Source organism: Oryzias latipes, chromosome 5, assembly GCF_002234675.1.
Source record: "Oryzias latipes chromosome 5, ASM223467v1".
NCBI lineage: Eukaryota > Metazoa > Chordata > Actinopteri > Beloniformes > Adrianichthyidae > Oryzias > Oryzias latipes.
The window spans coordinates 23,395,294-23,415,813 of record NC_019863.2 but is presented as its reverse complement, the minus strand read 5'-3'; the positions used below and the strand labels follow the sequence as shown (position 1 = coordinate 23,415,813).

Here is a 20,520-nt window from a genome sequence, read left to right as displayed (position 1 = left end):
CATACTTCTATTTTAGGCAACTCTGCCCCACACCCACTTGGGTTCTGGTTTTCCCCTTTGCTTTCATTTAATCTTCCAGTCCCTAATATTTTCTGTTTCCATCTGCTCCACCATGGCCTCCCTCACTTACCCGTCACTGTTGATGTCAGTTGCTGCCACTGTGTAGCCAAAGTAGGACCCCATCTGGAACACATTACAGCCAAGACCTGGTTAGCCTGTAATCACACTACAGTGCACAGATCCCTTTCTTTTCTTTGATTTCTTTGCTCCCTGTCCTTTCTGCGCTTTGTTCCCTCCACCACCACCACTCCAAAGAAGTTTCTCAATCCCACAATACCCAGATGGATCCTCCTGGATCTCAGAGTTTTAGCTTCTGTAAGTGAAGTGGAGGGTCAGAAGATGAAGACTATTGGAAAACTCATTTAGTTAAGCTCTTGTGGACTTTTCCAGTTTAACTGAAGTCAGAGCCATGAATGAGAATCATGTTACATCTTCAAGTGAAAATGCTTTGAAGGGATTTGACATTCAAAGCGAAACACTTAGTCTTAAAGAAAAGCATTGCTTTCAGAATCCAAGCAAAGTCTCACTTATATGGAAGCATGCACAGTCATTCTGGAAGTCAGGGTTTACAAACCTTTAAACCTAAAGTCCTACAAATCATTCCCAGTGCTCTTACTTCTGATTATAAAGTTTTAAACCCAAATAAAAAAAACGTTTTCTAGGACATTTGCTGCAGTGGGGCAGTAGTTTGTTAGAAACTCGCCTCTGAGTTGTGCGCGGGACCGTTGGTGCGGAACACACCCAAAACCCCCTTCCCATCACCCAGACAAGAGCTCTCCATTTATGCTACCTCCCGCTAGCTTACAGCCCCTCACACCCCCAACATAACATTACCGGTGCAACAGAAACAGCAACCAATATTGGAGCTATCCAGCTGCACAGTTTAGAGCCAGAAACCAGCTCGGACGAGAAAAAAAAAAAAGACATGAATAGATTTTACTCTAGCTGGTAAAGGTCAATTTATAGCTGTCGTTTTGCCTTCTGAGTTTCTAAAACTAAATTTTTATTGCTCCAACTCGACCTGAAATAACTTCCTAAGTGGCCAAACAAACTGTGAAAAAGTGCATTAAAGTCATGCAAATTGTTAATCATCTGTCCTTAAAAGTACATTTAAAGGCGATGCATAAAGGAAATACCAATGTTGTTTTTTTAAATGCAAAGTTAAAAATGACAAACTGGTTTTGTTTATCGGTGTCCCAGCACAAAGATCCTCCGGCGTGTTTTTACAGCTGAGCACCCAGAGTGCAAAGTGTCAGTCAGCCAGAGGTCCACCTCAGATGACTCTCACTGTGATTTAACAGTTTACCCAGTGTCCCCTCACCCCCATTTGTGAAGCCTTGGAGCCATAACAAATGACCCCCACACTGAGCCCACTGTCACAGACTATGCCCTCTTTTCCACGAGTGCATAATCACATGCATTTACAGCAGAAATTACTTTACTGCATCACTTAAGTCAAGCTAAGTTTGATAAAACTGATGTATTACAAAACTCTGTACACCAAGTTTAAGGTTGTTTTTTTTAAGTCCCACTGCGATCATCTTTTTGATCTGGTGTAGAAGCATCCCCAGTGATCTTTTAATTACAATTACGAAATTTTTTAGCCAAAATCATGAAATAAATATCATTTTCTTCAACAGTTTCTGCCTAGTGGCCCGAGTTCATTAGAAATTTTCCTCTAAATTGTGGGCGGGACCGTTGCCGCAGAGCAACCCCGACCCCCTTCCCCTCCCCGTTGCTGAGAGGTCTCTGTTCACACTCTCTCCTGCTAGCTTACAGCTCCTCATACCCCAACCTAACATTACCGGTGCATAAAAAACAGCGTGTTTTCTACACCACAAATGAGCTCCCTCTTAAACGTCTTTTTTTTCTGTCTGCTCCTGATCTACAACAATTTTAATGAAGAAATGCTCAGAAATGCAGTTTGAAGCTTAATTTTCTTTACATGTCCTCCACCATCAGATAAATACCACCATTTTTATCAGAGTGGGCTTTTAAGGATCCTGTTTTATTGTCTTCTTTTAAATGTAAGCCCCTTTAGCAGAGCACACTGTACGCTGGCCTTTGAATTCACCAAAAATGGGCAAATTCCAAAAGCTGCAGGCGTCTTGCAACATGAAATGAGCACTTTTATGTGATAAACAAAAACTCCAAGTGCAGGTAAAGAATGCACACATACCTGCTCCCCTGTCAAGTTAAGCAGCGGTTTCAGATCCGTCCCGTTTAAAATGGACACCTACAAAAAAAAACAAGATTAGTTATCAGAAATGTCTTTTACAAATGCATTTATCCATCCTCTCTCCCTGCTAAGTCCTGTGCAATGTCATGGGGTTTCTAGAGCTTTTCCTAGCTACTTCAATTCAAACGTGAGGAACATAGTTTTTCACTTTATGGCTGGGCCACACACAAACCAAAAAGGTCACACCTTTTAAGCTATGTACACACCAGGCATTTGATGGACATTCAAGAGTGCGCATTTAGCATGTAGCCCACAGTGTTCGCACTGGACCAACAAGGAGGGGCTTCTTCTTTCATTACAGTTTACTAGCGATTGTCAGCCACCTATGAGCGTTTTTTGCCCAGGCTGGTGTGAAGCTTTGACATCATGTAGCTGTAGGGTTGATTTAGAGTTGCAAATCAACCAACAAACCCTGCTTTTGGACTGTGAGAGGCAGCCAGAGTGCCCAGAGAAAAAAACGTGTACATGTTGTGTTTGTTTTAATTTCAGAGAGTTGAAGTTTCCTAAAAAGGGGGAAAACAGAAAGAAACAAAACTTACTAAACCGTAAAGCATGAGTCCTTTTGGAACTCCTGTGATGAAGTCTGTAAAATACAGAAGAAAAGCAGAATTACATTCTTTGTTTTTCGTGAGTTTTTGGAGCCTCTAAAAGCACCAGCTTCCTGAAGGACTTAATAATCTGTTTCCGTTACAGCATAAACATGTGTGTCGAGGCTGTGCTCAGCCAAGCATTCTGACTCTGTGTTTTGTAAATACGACCCTCACCTTCCTCGAAATCCCCACTAAACTCGCCGCTGGCAACAGAATAACCTGCAGGAAAGGGGGCAGGAGTTACAAAGAGAAAAACAGCTGTTGGAGCACTGAAAGAACATTTACGATGCAAAGAAAATACAACTGGCTGGATCTGATTATATTTTTCTCCTCAGCAAAGGTTAATCGAGCTCTTTAGGCACCATAAAAACAAAAAAGTTTAATTCTACTTGTTGCAAAATGCTGCATAAAGTCACATTTTAGTAGTTGAATGCTGAGATTTACATTGACATTTTAACTTTTATGTGCTTTTCTACCTTTGTTACCTTTTTTATTTTTTCAGATGTTAAATTTGAAAATGAAATTCACGTTAGAAATAGGTAATAAATAATCCTAAACTACTTTGGTAGCAGTTTCTTTTTTTGCTCTTGCACATTTTTTCACCGTTTAAAACACATTTTTAAGTTAATCAACATTTGCCAGTTTCTGAAAGCTACAAAGAACTTTATCTCCTTATTTCTTATCTTTTTGGACAGTTAACCTCAGACCAGCCTTTAGCATTAATCTTTAAAATATATTAAAACTTTTATTGCAAGGTTTATTAATATTTAGTTTTCTTTCAAACAACTTTAGACTTTAATCTGAAAATTTCAAATGTATTCAATTTAGGAAGTTTGATTGTGCTTTTTAACATTGTTTGGGGCCATTCATTTTCTTTTAAACATGTATTGCTTGCATTAGCAATCATTTTGTAAATATCACAGATGATCATTTTCATAAGACGATTCATCCCTCCTTAGGTTATGGGGATGCTGGAGCCTATCCCAAGCTAACGAGGGGTGCTACTTCAATTGCAGTAATATGGCCTTTTCATTTAAAAAATATTTGCGTTCTTTTCAAATCATTTGCCCGTTTTGTGTCAAGGCTGGTTTAGCTTTTGAAAAAATAAAGTTTCACTTTAAAGGCAAAAAAAACGTGCAAAAAAAAAAAGAATTCGCATTTTTATTTGTCATATTTTTTTCGGTTTTCCAACATTAGCAACAACTTCTGCAGAGATCACAAAAATAAATGATGTGTCCAGTTTTTTGGATGTGCTTCAACTGCATGAGGTAGATTATTCTGAAAAAATATGATCAGGTTAAAGGATATTTTTTTGTTTTTACATGTGATGGCCATTATTTCAGGGGAAAAAAATGTCAGTAACGTTATGATTTTCGATAACTGTTATTGTCCTTTTTGTTACGATGGGAAAAAAACACATTTTAAGGAAAACTACTGCATGGGAAGGAGGATTCAGTAATATCTATGACTTGAAATCATTTTTGTAATACCATGTACCAAATTTGGTGAATTCTTTGATTGTAAATCCAATACATTTACAAAGACAACAACTATGAACCAAGTTTGATACCAAAATGATTTAAAAAAATGTTTTTAATTCATTTTTACCAAAACTGGATGTAGACAGTATTGTACTCAGCCATTGTTTGCATGTAAAAATTATCATAAACTGACAAGAATTTGATAACAAAAAACTAACACGCTGTGGTTGGTTTAAATAATGTAGCCTAAATTTGTATCAAATTAACATCGGCAAAAAAATGGCTGAATGTCAGAATTAAACATTATAAACAAGCTGGATCTTAAAAAAGACTTGATGGTTCAAAACAAAAAAAAATCACTCATTGGGGTAGCTCCTTTGTTATATACTGTCTGCACTGTATGTATTGGAAATGTGCCTTTTAGATGATCAGAATCAGAATTCATTTATTGTCAAATGCACAGCTTTACACCGACATACGAAATGATTTGTAGATAACACAGAAATAGTACAGGAACTAAACATCTGCAGTTTAGCTCTTATGTTAGCATGGTTTCCTCTGGATGTAAAGGTACGTGTCTGACATGAGGGTGGGTCTTAAGAATTAATTAATTGTTTAATGTAGAAAGAATTCACTCTCTGGGGAGTGGGGGTTGTACTTCTGAAGAAAACAATCCACGAGTTGAATTTAGCAAAATTTTATCCAGATGGCAACATTGGAGGTAAGGTCAGCGGGTTAACAAAAACACAGGGGTTGTCCGGGGACTGTACAAATGCAGACCAAAGGTGATGAGATACAATCATTGGGTTTTTTCATGGAAAATTGGTTGCTGCTGGTGTGGATGGGAGACATTCTCTACCATTCTAGAGCGTTTGTGGAAAAATACAGCAATCTAAATACAAGTACACCAAACCCAAGCTCTGCAAAGATGTGTTCTGAACTGAAGGTAGTACATCTGATCAGCCCAGGAGAATTTCTTACCAAGGTAGCTGTCGTCATAGCTTCCCTCTGCCTGTCGAGTCTGAATCTGCCCAGCAACCGACAGCAAGAAGTAGGAAGGATAGTAGGCCTTTACGATCTCTTCAGTTGTGGCTGAAATCAGCTGACCTACGGGATGGATAGGTATCAGGCTTCAAAGATGTCTCGTCCCTGTGGGGTTCCACACAACTGTGAGCTCACCTTGCCAATAAAAGCTACCTGGTCCTCCAAGAACAACTCTGCCATCCTGTGAAACACATACACAACAGCAGCCTAAAAACCCTTAGTTCAACTGGAAATACTCCATCAAACACTGCTGTTACCTTAGTAAAGTCAGCGCTAAATCCCCCCTGACAATAGCCCTGTCCAGCAGGTCCATGTCTTTCTGCAGTGAGCCAAATCAAATAATAAGAAACACAATCACCTGCAATGAAGACAACTGAGCAAAGGAGAACATTCCCTTTGTGACCTCACCTGTTCGACAGGGGGCAAACTCCACAAATGTGTTGAGACCGTCCACCGAGAGGAAGCAGGTTCCAGTAACATCAGCAAAGGGTGTGTCACACTCAGTCCTCCAGTAATACCTCGGCGCGCAAGCCTGAAAACCACAGTAGGGACAATTGACTGTATATGAGAAACGGAATGAGTGAGCCCTTCCCCTTTTGCGTTCTAAACAGGAAATACCCGCTAGCTCCAAGAAGCCAGAGTCCCAAAAACATCTGTTGAGGAATAAACAGATATTACTCAGTCATTCTATTTGTCAGAATAACTATTCTTGCTCTGATACCATTTTCTTACATGTTCTTGTTACCATTTTTAATGATATTTTTTCCGTTGCGCAAGTTATTTAAGTTAGACCAGTCAGTTGCCTTAAAAAAATAAGGTCTCTCATCAAGTCTGCTTTCAAGTGGTAGGGGTGTGGCAAGAGTGGTTTCCATAGAAACGATGACTCAGACCGACTGACCATTTACTGCTTACTGGCAACATCTTATTCCAACATAACAGCGTCCATATTGCAAAAAAAAAAAAAAAAAAAAGCCGACTGAATTGATTTAATTTAGTTGGAACCAGAAGTGTACAATTTTCTATGGGTGACATCACACTCACTCACTTAATCCAGTTTTCATAGACACTCAACGGTAGGGACTACTACTAATTGAGAAAAAAAAGAGAAAATAAAAATGTCAACATGTTCTGGTAACATTTTTCTCATAATGGGGTTAATATATAAAGAAAATTAAGATTAAAACTGCATTTGAGCATTTCTTTATTCAAATTGTGTCTGGTCTCAACACAACACAAAAGTATTACATGCCAGTGTTTGTGAATTTTTTTTTATGTCTTTTGGTCTCTCAGTTGTCTATGTTGTGGTGGGGGCTGAATCAACTGAACTATCTAATCAATCAGCATCTGTTTTTTTTTTTCTTTTTCAAAAAGCACCTGAAGAGGCCCAGGGAAATTCCCTCCGACACTTGTGCCAGTGTGGAGCAGAAACCCAACTGTATTTGTGCTTTGAGTGGGATGTATGAAACAAATAAGAAAGATCACCTTGTACATCTGGCATAGAATTGATTTTCTCTGGTTAGTGGGTGCCATCTTAGTATTTTTTAATACTAAGATGGCACCTTAGTATTGAGCCAGACCCTTTGCTTCTTTACTTCACTCTTAAGTGACATAATTGTGGACAGTGGTTCTGTATTTCATTTCAATTGCACAACTTGAGCCCTCTTGAAAAATCTACAATTGCAATTGATATTCATATTGTTCATATATTCACATTTATCCAGTAAAGTTAATTATCTATAGCCATTATTCTTTAAACCTGCTTGGTCCTGTTTTGGGTCACATGGTTGCTGGACCCTATCCAGCTAATGTCTGGCAAATAAGACAATTATTAAAACTATGTTTTAAGAATGGTTTATATAAGAAACAACAAAATTAAATGCTAAACATTTCACCCAGTCCCCTGTACATGCAATATCAGTGGGCATCTGTGAAAAAAAAGTCTTCCCATTCATAGGAATTACTGCACAGAACACGCATTTGATCCACCCCCCAAGTGCAGCTGCAGTTTAGCAACCAAATACCAGCTGATTGTAATTTATTCTTATTCCTAATTAAAAGTGACAAGGAAGTAGCTATCCACACAGCTTTATCTAAATTAGTCAATTACACTAAGCTAATTATCCTGGCAAGTAATTTTGTTCGACAGTGACATGAAAGCTGAAGTTTTTTCAAATAAGTGGACTCCTTTTAAAGACCCACTATGAGGTAAATGGTGTTTTTGGTGTAATATGTTCTTGTGGCATTTTTCTCGTGATGGAGGGCATATAAAGTAAAGTAAATTATTTCAAAATTGCATTTTTCTGAGTATTTCTTTATTAAAATCGATGTGAATCAGAAGCAGATAAAAAAAATGTCATTTTTAAAAAAATGTAATTGTTTCCTGTTTGGAATAGATGAAGGTAAATGATTTGAGCACCAATCAATAAATGTACTTTTTTTGGGGTCGTTGTCTGACTTTTGTGTTTGTTGGTCAACGGACTTTGCAGTTTAAAGTATGCTTGAAACATCCACAATGCACTGCCTTTGCACTGTACGTCAACATAACGGCATCTTACCAGGGTGCTGTTGCCATGGGAACGCACGGTAGCTCCAAACCACTGATGGGACTTGAATTCAACTTGAGTGATAATGTCATTAATATAAAAATACCGGTCACCTGTAAAAAAAAAAAAAAAAAAAAAAAGTATATATAGAAGAGTTACATACAGTTGCAAGCACAACAGAAAGATTTATAGCTACCGTAACTCTAATTCCTTTAAACACGCTTGGAAGAAACTTTTGTGGTGGCGGAAGTCTCTTTTTTTTTTTTTTTTGCGTGCTCAGATACACTGGTTCTTGGCTTCGGCCATAGGTGATTTACAACCATGTTCCAGATCTGTGCTTTTAAACCATATTCACGGCTGCAGATCAGATCAGACAGCTAAAGCAGTCTTGTTGCTGTAACTCGACAGCTGTACTTCATCAAAGGGATCTGCCTTGAACGGTCCCATTAAAAACATATGGGTGGTAATTTTGCAATTTGAGCAACACTCGAGCTCTGAGTGGTTTTCCTTTATAAATCCTGCCCCTCTGTAAGAATTTATTGCAAAAACAAGACATGTACATTTGTAATTTGGGTTTTTCTGAGACATTTTCTGCATTTTTGCAACTTGTAATACAACTTTGTAAATGAATTTGGAGTGTTTTTATTTAGTCCACACAGACACACCTTCCAATCTGTGTAAACTCCAAAATCAGCATGCGAGTGCCTGTGATAAGCTACACCCTGTGATCCTCAGATGGCATTCCTTATCGCTTCCTGCTTTCCTGATGGGGTGAGGGGGGGTTCATTTCCTGACAGGGTTATGGGGAGGGGGGGGGGCAATCATTATGGAGTTCAAAGTGCAAAGAACCCGTGGTTCATATGAGGAAAATCTAAACCCTCTATTACTACAATGATGATATGAGGAATTTAGCTGGAAGTGTTTAAAAACATGACAGCACTTCTCACCCAGAGGTCAATCCATGTGACTCGGGACGTTACATAAATCCTCTGGGAGTCATTTTTATTATGTTACAAAGAAATGACACGCTGCCCAGTACCTTATTAACTGGAAAAAGTGATTTTTTTCATACCCAGCTACAGCTGTGCTAACAGTCTAATGCTGGATTTACACTGGTCCGTCTGCTTTGAGTCTCCCTTTTTTTATTTAGAAATTACAAGTCTTAATTTGAAAACCTTGTCTTGTTTCGTATTTCTACATCTTATTGCGGCTGGAAATAGAACTCCTGCATAAGTTCTATTATGAAAAAATGGTCATGCAATTTTTTTTTTATTTTTTTTTAAACAGCCATGCTGTGAGCGACAGGTCGTTGCAAACACTTACCACGTATGGGTAAGTATGGGTGAAGTAGCTGAGACACAGGCACGTCGTGCAGATTTTTATTTCTTTAATCCCTAATCCTGCGCACTGCGCAAGGGGCCTGTTGGTGCTGTTTAAACGTGCCCCTAGTTTAGCGCAAGTGTCAGAATTTAGGCAATCGTGTCGTCATTTGTGTGGGTGTCCTACACTCACTTACATATCATCTGTTCACCCCATCCTTGCAGTATTTGCACACAATCAATAAGGAACCAGTAAGTGCACCTTGCTAATGACTAGAGTCTAGCATATGCAATTTACATTATTTATCAATTCATATATTTTGATACTCATCCCACACGCATGACTATTGTACATTCTATTTTCATGCTTTCCTTGGAGGTGGCGATGCAAGCCTCAAGGGAACTGCAAGACAAATGTGCTTCCCTTAAGATACGGCTGCTACTGACTAAGACACTCCGGTTGGACAACCCACATCTACGAGTCCAGCCCAAGTATGGGTGCATGCAATTAAAGCTTAACCCTTGTGATATCCTAGGCACTTTATCATTGGGAGTTGGGTCATCTAGACCCACTAGAGACTGCGCTGAACCTTTTTTCTTCAATGATTTGTGATCTTCACTGGTGTCCATGGATTATATGAAATCTTTCCACCTTTATCCACCTTTGTTATGGTGGGAGAACACGTCAATGCAAGGGTAGGGTCACCTAAGATAGCACAAGGGTTAAGAAAAGGTTTAAACTGATCATCCTGAGCGATAACTCAACCCTCGTTTAAGATTTTTTGAGGATAACGTACCTTGTTTGTCAAAGTTGATAATGCTACAGTTAGACTGGCTCCAGGAACACAGGAATACAGCTCCTCCTTCTGTGATGTTGGGCTGACTTGTGTTGGCTTTCGGAGCGCCGATCAAAACGCTGATACTAAACAAGAGAAAAATAAGTAAAGTCTAACAGGTTGTAAGCAACCAAGTAAGATATAAAAATATATATTTTTAGTTCAATTTAAACTTTTAAGGGAAATATTGAGGGTGTTCCTAGTGCAGCTTCCCAATGTTTGACTTACATTTGAACACCGGTGTATAAAGATATTTCAGCAGACTCCGAAAGACAAAGAGCAACCTCAAAGCATATAACTCTTAAACTCACAGGAAGATACAACTATGTAAATGTGTACATAAAAATGACTGCAAAACCAAATGGAAGAGAGTTGAACCACATGGTTGTGTTTATGAGGCGTTTTGAGATTCATCAGAACTGTCTTTAGTATTAAAGTTTAAAGAGCAACTTAATTCATAAAGTGTTTCCACAGATCCTCTCTGCTATTGCCTGCTGGTTGTGACAGCAGATGACAGATGTTCACATTTTCCTGCATAAACTCAAGCAGGAGTTCCCATTATTCACAGTTTGTCTGGGAGTACAAACCTCATATTTAAGAAAAACTGTTTAAAAATAGATTCAAGTCAACACCTCCTCGAAATAATGACTGAGCTATTTGTGTGTAAAAGTTTTGCTGCAAGCCCACTTCATGTTTAATAAATCACATTGCGTGTGCTACGTTGATCCATTTGTATCTGCAGCCTCTGATTTTGAGCATGTTCTACCAAAACCTAATCCAATTGCATCAATGGCAAGAGAGCAAACTGAATTGTGTGCGCTATTTTTCCTTGGACAATTAATCAGGTGCAAATTCTTTTATCCCTTGTGCTATCCTAGGCACTTTAACATTGGGAGTTGGGTCATCTAAACCCACTAGACCAGGGGTGGGCAAACTGCGGCCCGCGGGCTGGATCTGGCCCCCCTCCATGTTTGGTCCAGCCCACTGAACAATATCAAAGACCCATGTTTTTTTTTTCAGATTATATCCAAGTTTGGATCATGCTAATAATGTACGGGTCTCAAAAATGCGTGTATAATATTTGAGTGGTTACATAGGGTTAAGGCATTTCTAATGAAAAAAAAGGGCCTTGTCTTCACCAACTAAGGACGTTGATGACTGATGGCAATGATAGAAATTGCACAAACTCTACAATTTCCCCCAACAGCAGGACAAGCTTTTCTTTAAAGCAGCATTAGAGCCACTGAAACAAACAGGTTTGGAGTTTTAAATCCCCTGTTGTTTTGTAAAAAGGGAACATGAAACAATCACCTTCTGTAATCCCATGCGTGCAGCTGAAGCCTCACAGTCTATGAAAAGCACTGCTAATGAAAACTTGACAGCCAGGATTAAGCTCCTCAAAGTAGTGTTTACTGGTGGGACATATCTGTTTGGACCTGAAATCGGGATTCCTTTCCTAATAGTCATGATCAGCCTGAACATCTGCAAACAGTGAAGTGACTCAGAGGTGACGTGAGGTCAACAAGGAAAGAGGATTTTTTTTTGGTTTCGTTTTTTTTCTTTTAACTTAAAGATTTATGAGCAAACATTTTTGATCTCTCAAAGTGTTTCTGAACAGAGTATAAATAAAAACAGGTGGATCATTTGGAAAGATTAGATGTATGTCATGTTGTTTTAAGATGATCACCATAGACATCTTTACACCACATCAGGCTTTTTTAAGTGGATTGAAGTACTTGTGAAATTATACAGCTTGTCTTCCTTCTCCAGCATGAGCATATTTAGTCGATGCATCTTATTAATTCATTTGGCTTGTATGATCAATGTTAGGATTCAGAAGTACAAGAGCCAAAATGCAGGCGACTGTACCAGAAACCTCAAAACCTTATCTATATTCTTAAAGCATGACAAAACCACAAATAAAGGGAGCAAATAGAAGTGTGACAACAACAGACAACACTGAAAACCAGACACTTAAATGTTTTGGGGAATGATTGCCTTGAATGAGGACAGCTGTGGTTGATCATCAAATGAAATCCAGGTGAGACTATGACTGGGAGAACAGATAAAACCTCAAAACAGAACCTGAACCAAAAGAAAACATAACCCAAGACCAAACAAACATAACTAAAGACTGCAATCCTAACAATCAAAGCCAAACTTCTCTGCATGTGCTGACTGTGAACAGGATCACAATAGAAGAACTAGTGTAAATAAATGTAACGCAGTTGCATAATAAATACAGTGGTATTTGTGAATTATAAGTAATATGAGCATATATACAAAAAAATCCAGGACAATCAGTGGATAATATTAGAATTACAATTTAACAAGTAAATCCGCTGTTTGTTCTGTAGCTGTTTTCAGGGATCTCTTACCGTACCTGGTAAACTAGTATTGAAATTGCAATTGGAAGAATTAAATTGGTGTGAGATCATAAAAAAGTTATTTTCTATTAAGAATAACTTAAAACTGTTCTCACTTTATAACTACAGAATACAGACCTTTCATTTGACATCATACCTGTATCTGTAACTTGGTTTTACTATGACAAGGACACTGATTTTGACCCCAAAAAGCATTAACTATAGTAAATGTGATACTTTTTACTGATCATAATCATAAAGCACTCCACTTTGTTAAAGCACTCCATTTCATACTGTAACTATATATACGCCCCTCTCACCCTTCTGAGGGTGGTTTCTCACACAAGCTCGGGTCCTCTCTCTAGAGGTCTGGGAGCTTGAGGGTCCTGCGCAGTATCTTAGCTGTTCCTAGCACTGCACTTTTCTGGACTGAGATGTCTGAGGTTTTTCCAGGTATCTGTTGTAGCCACTCCTCCAGCTTGGGGGTTACTGCCCCGAGTGCTCCAATTACCACAGGCACCACTGTCACCTTCACTTTCCCTGCTTTCTCCAGTTCTTCTCTTACTCCCTGGTATTTCTCCAGTTTCTCATGTTCCTTCTTCCTGATGTTTATCCACCACTACAATGTCTGGTTGGTTCACCATTACCATCCTGTCAGTCTGGATCTGGAAGTCCCACAGGATCTTTGGTCTCTCATTTTCTACCACTTTCAGAGGTGTTTCCATTTTGACTTTGGGGTTTCCAGTCAATAATCTGCACACATGTTCCTGTATATTATTCCAGCCACTTGATTGTGGCACTCCATGTATGTTTTACCTGCCAGCATCTTACACCCTGCAGTTATGTGCTGGATTGTTTCAGGCGCCTCTTTGCACAGCCTATACCTTGGGTCTTGTCTGGTGTGTTAGATCTGAGCCTCTATTGCTCTGGTGCTCAGGGCTTGTTCCTGAGCTGCCAGGATGAGCGCTTCATTACTGTCCTGTAGGTCAGCCCTTTCTAGCCATTGGTAGGACTTCTTGATATCAGCCACTTAAATGGTCTGGTGGTACATCCCATGCGGGGGTTTGTCCTCCCATGAGGATCTGTCCTCCAGCACTGCATCCTATGCTCTCCATTGTATGAGACATTCACTGAGCACACTGTCAGCTTGATGTATTCATGCATCTTGGATGTTTTATCCTGGATAGTGGCTTTTACGCTCACTAGTCCTCCTTCCTTGCGGCTAGCATACAGGGTGCTGGATTTGGGATAGAACCCTCCATGCATGGTGAGGAGCTTTCGTGTCTTAACATCCGTGGTCTGTATCTCTTCCTTTGGCCATCTTATTATTCCTGCAGGGTATCTGATAACTGGCAGTGCGTAGCTATTTATTGCCTGGGTCTTATTCTTGCCATTGAGCTGGCTTCTCAGGACCTGCTCCAGGTTGCCATTTGCCTGGAGGAGTGTCTACAGCAGATCTCTGGAAAGACCTCAGACCTCTCAGTCCAGAAAAGTGCAGTGCTAGAAACAGCTAAGATACTGCGCAGGACCCTCAAGCTACCAGACTCTTATCGATACTGCTTATCGATCCGGTATTTTAACGGTACTCTTATCGATACTTTTTGAGGACGAAAAATAAATAAATAAATAACAAATTAAGAACATAAAGTGTTTTATTTCCTCATTATGCAACAACACTGTTTTTTTTAACAAAAAATGTTACTTTATACATGAGAATGTTCCAGACAGAATATTCATTTTAATTATTTAATCTAATTATTTTTATTCTTTATGAGGTTGATGTTTCCTTTAATCTTTTTTCCATTTTCCACAACCTTGAACAGACTTTTCTGTCTGTCAAACACCAGAGTTAGGATTGAGTGAGATGGAAATAAATTCACTTTGATGCAGACTCCTATTTATTTATTTTTGTTTAAATCCAGTAAACCCAATAAATTATATTAATTTTACGGATGACAACTATCATTAGTCATTAATTATTATTAAGTAGTAGGAAGCAGCTGATAGTTTGTCACGGGTCTGGAATCATAAGCGGTGAATCTAAGCCCCGCCTCTCTACCTGTTTGTTTTGTGAAGAAAACGCCAACACGCCGCTACAGTGTGTTCTACACAAACAGCGCAACATACAGTCATCGTAGCAGCAAGGTGACGGCATGGCAGGGGCTCCTTGATGCAAACTTCATTAATTTTACGCAGAAACGGGTGTCCTTAGTCTAGGGCGCTCACGTGTCCCCTACGACAGTGTTTTTCAACCTTTTTTGAGCCACGGCACACTTTAACCTTGACAAAAATCCCGCAGCACACCAGCATCCAAAAAAAAACAAAAAAAGAAAAGCAGAAACTCATAGTCTGTATTGATCTACAGCCCCCCCCCCGTCCCCCGCAATCTTACGGGCATTTTTGTGATAATTGTGGCAGAAAAAGAAGGAAGTTGCAGCTGTTTTTTCTAAAAGTTGAAATAAAAGTTAAGTCAGAAAATTTAAAAAACGATTTGTGTTCGTTGTGGTTTCAAGACGTTTAACAAAGAAGACTCATTGTGTCACTTTAACCCAATGCATTATGGGAGATGTAGTGTGAAAACTGCCACAAAAGGGCAGAAAGACTATCGTCTCTGAGCTTCATGGTTTTGTTCACTTGTTCCACGGTCTGATACCGGATTCTGTGGAAAGCTACACCGCTAAAGACGACCTTTAGCTGGTATTTTTGTTAGTGACTTTTTGAGATAAATTGGAACAAGGAAGTTAAGACTTTATCCACTTCTGATTGGTCAGACTGCTGACATGTGATTAAGCCTTCATGAATAATTGGCGGAGACAGTTAAAGGGGCGGGACTTTTCCGCAAACAGCTTTAGTTGGAGCTAAATCGCGGTGCCGTCATTCTTATTAAAATGTCTTTAATAGAATCAAATAAACAAAAAGAAAAAATATTTTTATGATCTTTCATAGTCCTAACTACTCAGTTTTTTATCAGGGCCTGTTTGGATGAACAAAGAGCTGATTTCCTGGAGATGGAAAATGTTTTTAGATCAGTTAATGAGGGCAATTTCCCACGGCACACCTGACCATCTCCCACGGCACACTGGTTGAAAAACACTGCCCTACGAGATCGCCACTGACTGTGTGTGCGCTGCCTTGTCTTGTGTGTGTGCGCGCGCGGCGCGTTCTGTCTGAACAACAGCCCCGCCCCCCATGCACACGAATAGACAGACGGAGCTCTCCGCTTCAACGAGAATAACGAAATTAATATCATCATTAATTAACAGAAAAGTGACTGACTTGGTGACTTAAATATGGCAGATAACGCTTGTGGGACACAAAAAAAGAAAAAGTAACTTCTCCAGTACCGATAGCAGAACCGTTCAGGTCAGATCTTAACAATACTGCGGTCTTGAAGAATGTGGCCCCGGGGCTGGTTCAATACCGGGGCACGGTACCCATCCCTACCTATATGTGACATAAATTTCAAAATAGACCATTCATTGAAGGTGCGCCTTATGTTCTAATGCGCTCTACAGTGTGGAAAATATGGTAGTCCCTACAGAAGCTGCTGCAGCTAAAATAATTCAAGATTTTACCAGAAAGAGAGTCAAACAGCCACCAAATAAGACACAAAACAGACCCCAGCAGCAGAAATGGAAATGTGCAGCCAGATGCAAGATCGGCTAATAAACACAGGAGCATTGAAACAAGTTTTCCTCAATTATCAAAGTAAACACTTTATGGTTCTCTCAAATGCCTTCAGTTGTTTCTGTGTTGAACATTCACATGCAGAGTTTTATTAGCTTTTCAATGGGGATAAATGTTTGTTTCAATCTTGGAACTCATTCAGACCATTTCTGGGTAGACTAATGTGTTTAGCGTTTGTTTATGACCATTAAAAATGGGGTGAGAGATGATTCAGGAAGATGTGATGTGTATAAAAGCACCACCCTGGGGTGCAGAAAGCAGAATCCTTCCAAGAACACAACACCCTTTAGAGCAAGTGGGAATGTAATGGAGTGCAAACAAATCCCAGCGTGACGTTAGGCATAACATTCTCTATCAGTGACAACACTGTCATGTTAGAGAGCGCTCATGATGTAAGAACTACACGCTGTGCACACCATTGCACAGATGGGAAGATGCATACACTATGAGTCTATGATGTTTACCCAAATGAATGTTTACCAAAAGAAAGAAAGAAGGAAAACGTTATTGTTTCAAGATAGTGATAATGTAAGGATTCAGTGGTTTGGTTTTCTTTGTCATGTTTTTGGTTTCCCTCTTGTCAGTCACTCAAGTTTCATGTTCATGATCTGTAGCTGTCTTCAGTTCAGTTAATTGCCCTCAGCCTATTTAAGTGTCTTGGTTTCTGTTCATCCTTGTCAGGTCATCTGCTCTGTTGTGTCACAGTTTTGTTTCTCCTCATATTTTTGTCATGTTTCAGTTTGTTAATTAAATGTTTTATTTCCTGTCACCAATTCTGGTCTCCTGCATTGTGGGTCCTCCACCACGAGTTCCTGACAGATAATCTGATTTTGTCGATGTGTTTTCATCTGAAACAAAACTAGGAATTTATTGAATGAGAGGTTTTAGGTAGTCCTTTAAGAGCATTTTAAAGACACACTGCAATAAAAATTTTGAGTTTTTAACTTGCTTTTCTGTAGAATTTTTCTGATGGAGGACATATATATATGAAGAAAACTAAGCCTAAAATAGCAGTTATTAAAATGTCTTTCTTCAAATTGTTGTGAATCAGGAGCAAACTTTAAAAAAAGGCCAAAAAGTCATAATTAAAATACCAATGGGAATGCTTTTACAAAGATGATTGGAGTGGATCTTTAATTGCCGGCATTGTATAACGACTGGGGAAAAAGAAGTGTTTTTTTCCCAGAACACCTTGCATGAGAAGCACCACCTCCTGAAGCCAGACAAACAAACTAACACAGTTAAGTAGCAGAAGTAGACTACATTCAGTCAAACAAGACAGCGATTGTCCAGACGCCTGACAGCAAGCAAAAAAAAATGGTCTCATCAGCAAAGCATTCCCAGGAAATCGTCCTTTTCCTGTTGTTGTTTAACCTGGATTCACATGAAGATGTTCAGCAACGATTGTGAGATGCCAACACGTGAATTTGGTTGAGGACAAAGCATGGATTGGTTCAGTGAAACTGCAAATAGAACCTGAATCAACATATCAGCGATCATTCTGCTACATCACTTTCAGCTCATAGGAGCTCACTTGAAAAGTAAACAATTTCCTCTTGGATCCTGACATTTTTACCATCCAGATGTTGCAGAGGACTCCTCTGGCAGGTTATCATAAACAGTAAAGCCGTGCAACATCTATGTCATTCCATAAGGAAGAGGCTGGGTCACTTGGTCCACAGCAGCTGGGAACAGCTGGTTGCATGAGCAGATTTTAGAAGTGTTTTTTTGTTTACAGCTGTCTTCTAAAAACTCGCTTTTAGGGATTTTTTTCTTACCTGACTAGTCATACCTTACATATTTCCGAAAGATTACACCAATACATCTCCATTACTGCATTTCTGCTAATCCACCCAAGTTTTCTGACAACAATTACACCCAAAATGCTACAATCTGACAAAAAAGATTTTTTTTATATTTTCTGGATTATCTTTTGTTTTTACAAGTAATATAACCATTAACCTTGTAACGCCCATTTCATCAAAAAAATTGACAGAAAATTCTACATTTTTAGAAATTACGTTGTTTTTCAAACCTTTGAATAAAATCCACAACAATATTAGTTTTAAATATAAGTGTTCAGGGGAAAAAAGCACTTTATTTACAAATTTAATCCACAATTTTTTTTAACAAGGTTTAACTGTATCATGAAGAGTTAATTATCAAAAAACATTTTATTTTTTCAATACAGCAAGTGGTTATTTAAAAATATGAATAACAATAGATAAGGTACTCATGGCATAAAGTTATGAAAATTAGTAAAACTTTTCCCCTCAAAAGTATTTCAGAGTTTTTGTGGAGGCCCTTTACTGCCCCTAGTGGAATGACGATGAACTACAGGACAGAAAACATGTAGCAAGTTATGTAGAATGGGTTTTTAAGTAAAACTTTGGATCATGCTAATGAGATAAGAGGGGTCTCAGAAATTTGTGTATTAAATATGATACAAATGCGTGTATAATAAGGTTAAAGACAACTGAGAAAAGTCCAAATGTTTTTATAGAAAATTCAAAATTAGCCAGAAAGAGATCAATTGACACTGTCATGGTGCCTCTGGCAGCTCTCCTCCCCCTCCCCTCTCTGCTCTGCACCTGAGGACTCCCAGCTGTTTCTACTCACGTCATATACCTGCAGCCTTCTAAAGGAGATCCAGATCCAGCATTCATCATCAGTTCGTTGCTCCTCCATGGTGTCTGGTCACTCCTGTTCTTGCTCTTGATGTTTTCCCTTCAACTAATTATTTCCTACGCCTTGCTTTCAGGAAACAAACCCACCACGAGTGTTAACCTGGAATTCGTGTCTAGAGCTATCGGGCCTCCTCGTTCACGCCATGATTCCTGTTCAGCCAGGATTTCCCGTTTCTCATTCTACTACTCACCTGCTGTCATCAGCCGTCCTCCCCGCCATCGGATCTACATCCTGAAAAAATAAATAATCTAACTTACCTTACGCTCTCCTGTTTTCCTTCCAGGTTCCAGCAACTGGGTCTGTCTCGGTTCTTGCAAATCACGACAGAACGAACTGGCCAAACTCCTGACCCAGCTGACCCGGAAGGACTCCGCTCCACCATCTCACAGTAAGGAGCATTTCTGGAACTACACTCAAACGCCATATCTCGAATGTTGATTATTCGAGAGCATTTATTTTCACAACTCAACGTTATGACACAAACCGTTAATGAAATAACTGGTCGATTTTCCAACCCCACAGCTGCAGCATCCCATCCACCTCCCGGAAACATTCCTGCTCCCGCCCCAGCCACGTCACCGGAAAACTTCTGCCTACAGCCGGAACCATTCTTTGGAGATGTTGAAGCCTCCTACTCCTCAACTCCGGTAACCACAGAGAATATCTACAATTTTTTGTCACCCAAACCCCCCAGACCCCCATAGTTCTTTGTCATTCTTGGTTACAACATCATAACCCTCAGATTGACTGGTCCAGTCATCATATCACCAACTGGAGTACCTTTTGTTTTGCTAACTGCCTCCATCCCGCTATTCCCTCCAAGTCCGCTACTGTCTCCAACGTGACCGAAACCGCTGACCTGTCAAAAGGACCCTCATGTTACCATGACCTTAAAATTGTTTTTTGCAAAGCCACCCCACAGGCCCTATGACTGCGCTATCAATCTTCTTAATGACGTCACCTTACCTAAAGGCAAATTGTATAATCTTTCTGGTCCCAAAAAAACGGCCATGGAAGATTACATTCATGAAGCCCTCTCTTTCGGTCACATCCGCCCCTCGTCCTCTACTGTCGCTGCAGGGGTTTTTTTTTCTGGAGAAGGATAAGACTTTACGACCCTGGATAGATTACCGAGAATTAGACCAGATCACCGTCAAAGATAAATACGCTCTACCCCTCAGTAGTTCTGTTTTTGATTCTGTCCAGGAGGCACGCATTTTTTCCTAATTAGATCTCCGCAATACTTATCATTTGGTCCATATCCAAGAGGGTGACGAATGGAAAACGGCATTCAACACCCCATTGGGTCACTACGAAAACCTTGTAATGCCCTTCGGCCTCACAAATGCCCCGGAAGTCTTTCAAAGACTTTTCAATGACGTATTACGCGATTTCCTCAATCGTTTTGTTTTTGTCGTTTATTCTAACGACCTCGCCCAACATGAACATCACGTCCGTCTCGTCCTGGAAAAACTCCTAGAAAATCAGTTGTTTGTAAAATCTGAAAAATGTGAGTTTCACGTTTCCGCAATCCCTTTCTTAGGTTATATCATTGAGGCAGGCAGCATCCGACCCGATCCGGCAAAAATCGAAGCGGTCACTAACTGGGAAGTGCCCAACTCTCGAAAGAAGCTTCAACAATTCTGGGTTTTGCTAATTTTTATAGG

The 20,520-nt window shown here is 39.6% G+C and overlaps 1 protein-coding gene across 1 annotated transcript in view; it reads right to left on the bottom strand.

Moving 5' to 3' along the window:
- LOC101170341 (integrin alpha-5) overlaps positions 1-20,520 on the bottom strand; it is a 51,151-nt gene that overhangs the window by 27,841 nt on the left and 2,790 nt on the right. The window contains exons 2-12 of the mRNA XM_023955108.1: positions 18,494-18,499; positions 10,074-10,198; positions 7,970-8,070; positions 5,823-5,946; positions 5,672-5,733; positions 5,550-5,595; positions 5,352-5,477; positions 3,064-3,108; positions 2,839-2,882; positions 2,240-2,296; positions 131-183 (exon numbers count right to left, since the gene is read on the bottom strand). Coding sequence (XP_023810876.1) covers positions 131-183; positions 2,240-2,296; positions 2,839-2,882; positions 3,064-3,108; positions 5,352-5,477; positions 5,550-5,595; positions 5,672-5,733; positions 5,823-5,946; positions 7,970-8,070; positions 10,074-10,198; positions 18,494-18,499 — 789 coding nt within the window. The remainder of the gene's footprint in view (positions 1-130; positions 184-2,239; positions 2,297-2,838; positions 2,883-3,063; positions 3,109-5,351; positions 5,478-5,549; positions 5,596-5,671; positions 5,734-5,822; positions 5,947-7,969; positions 8,071-10,073; positions 10,199-18,493; positions 18,500-20,520) is intronic.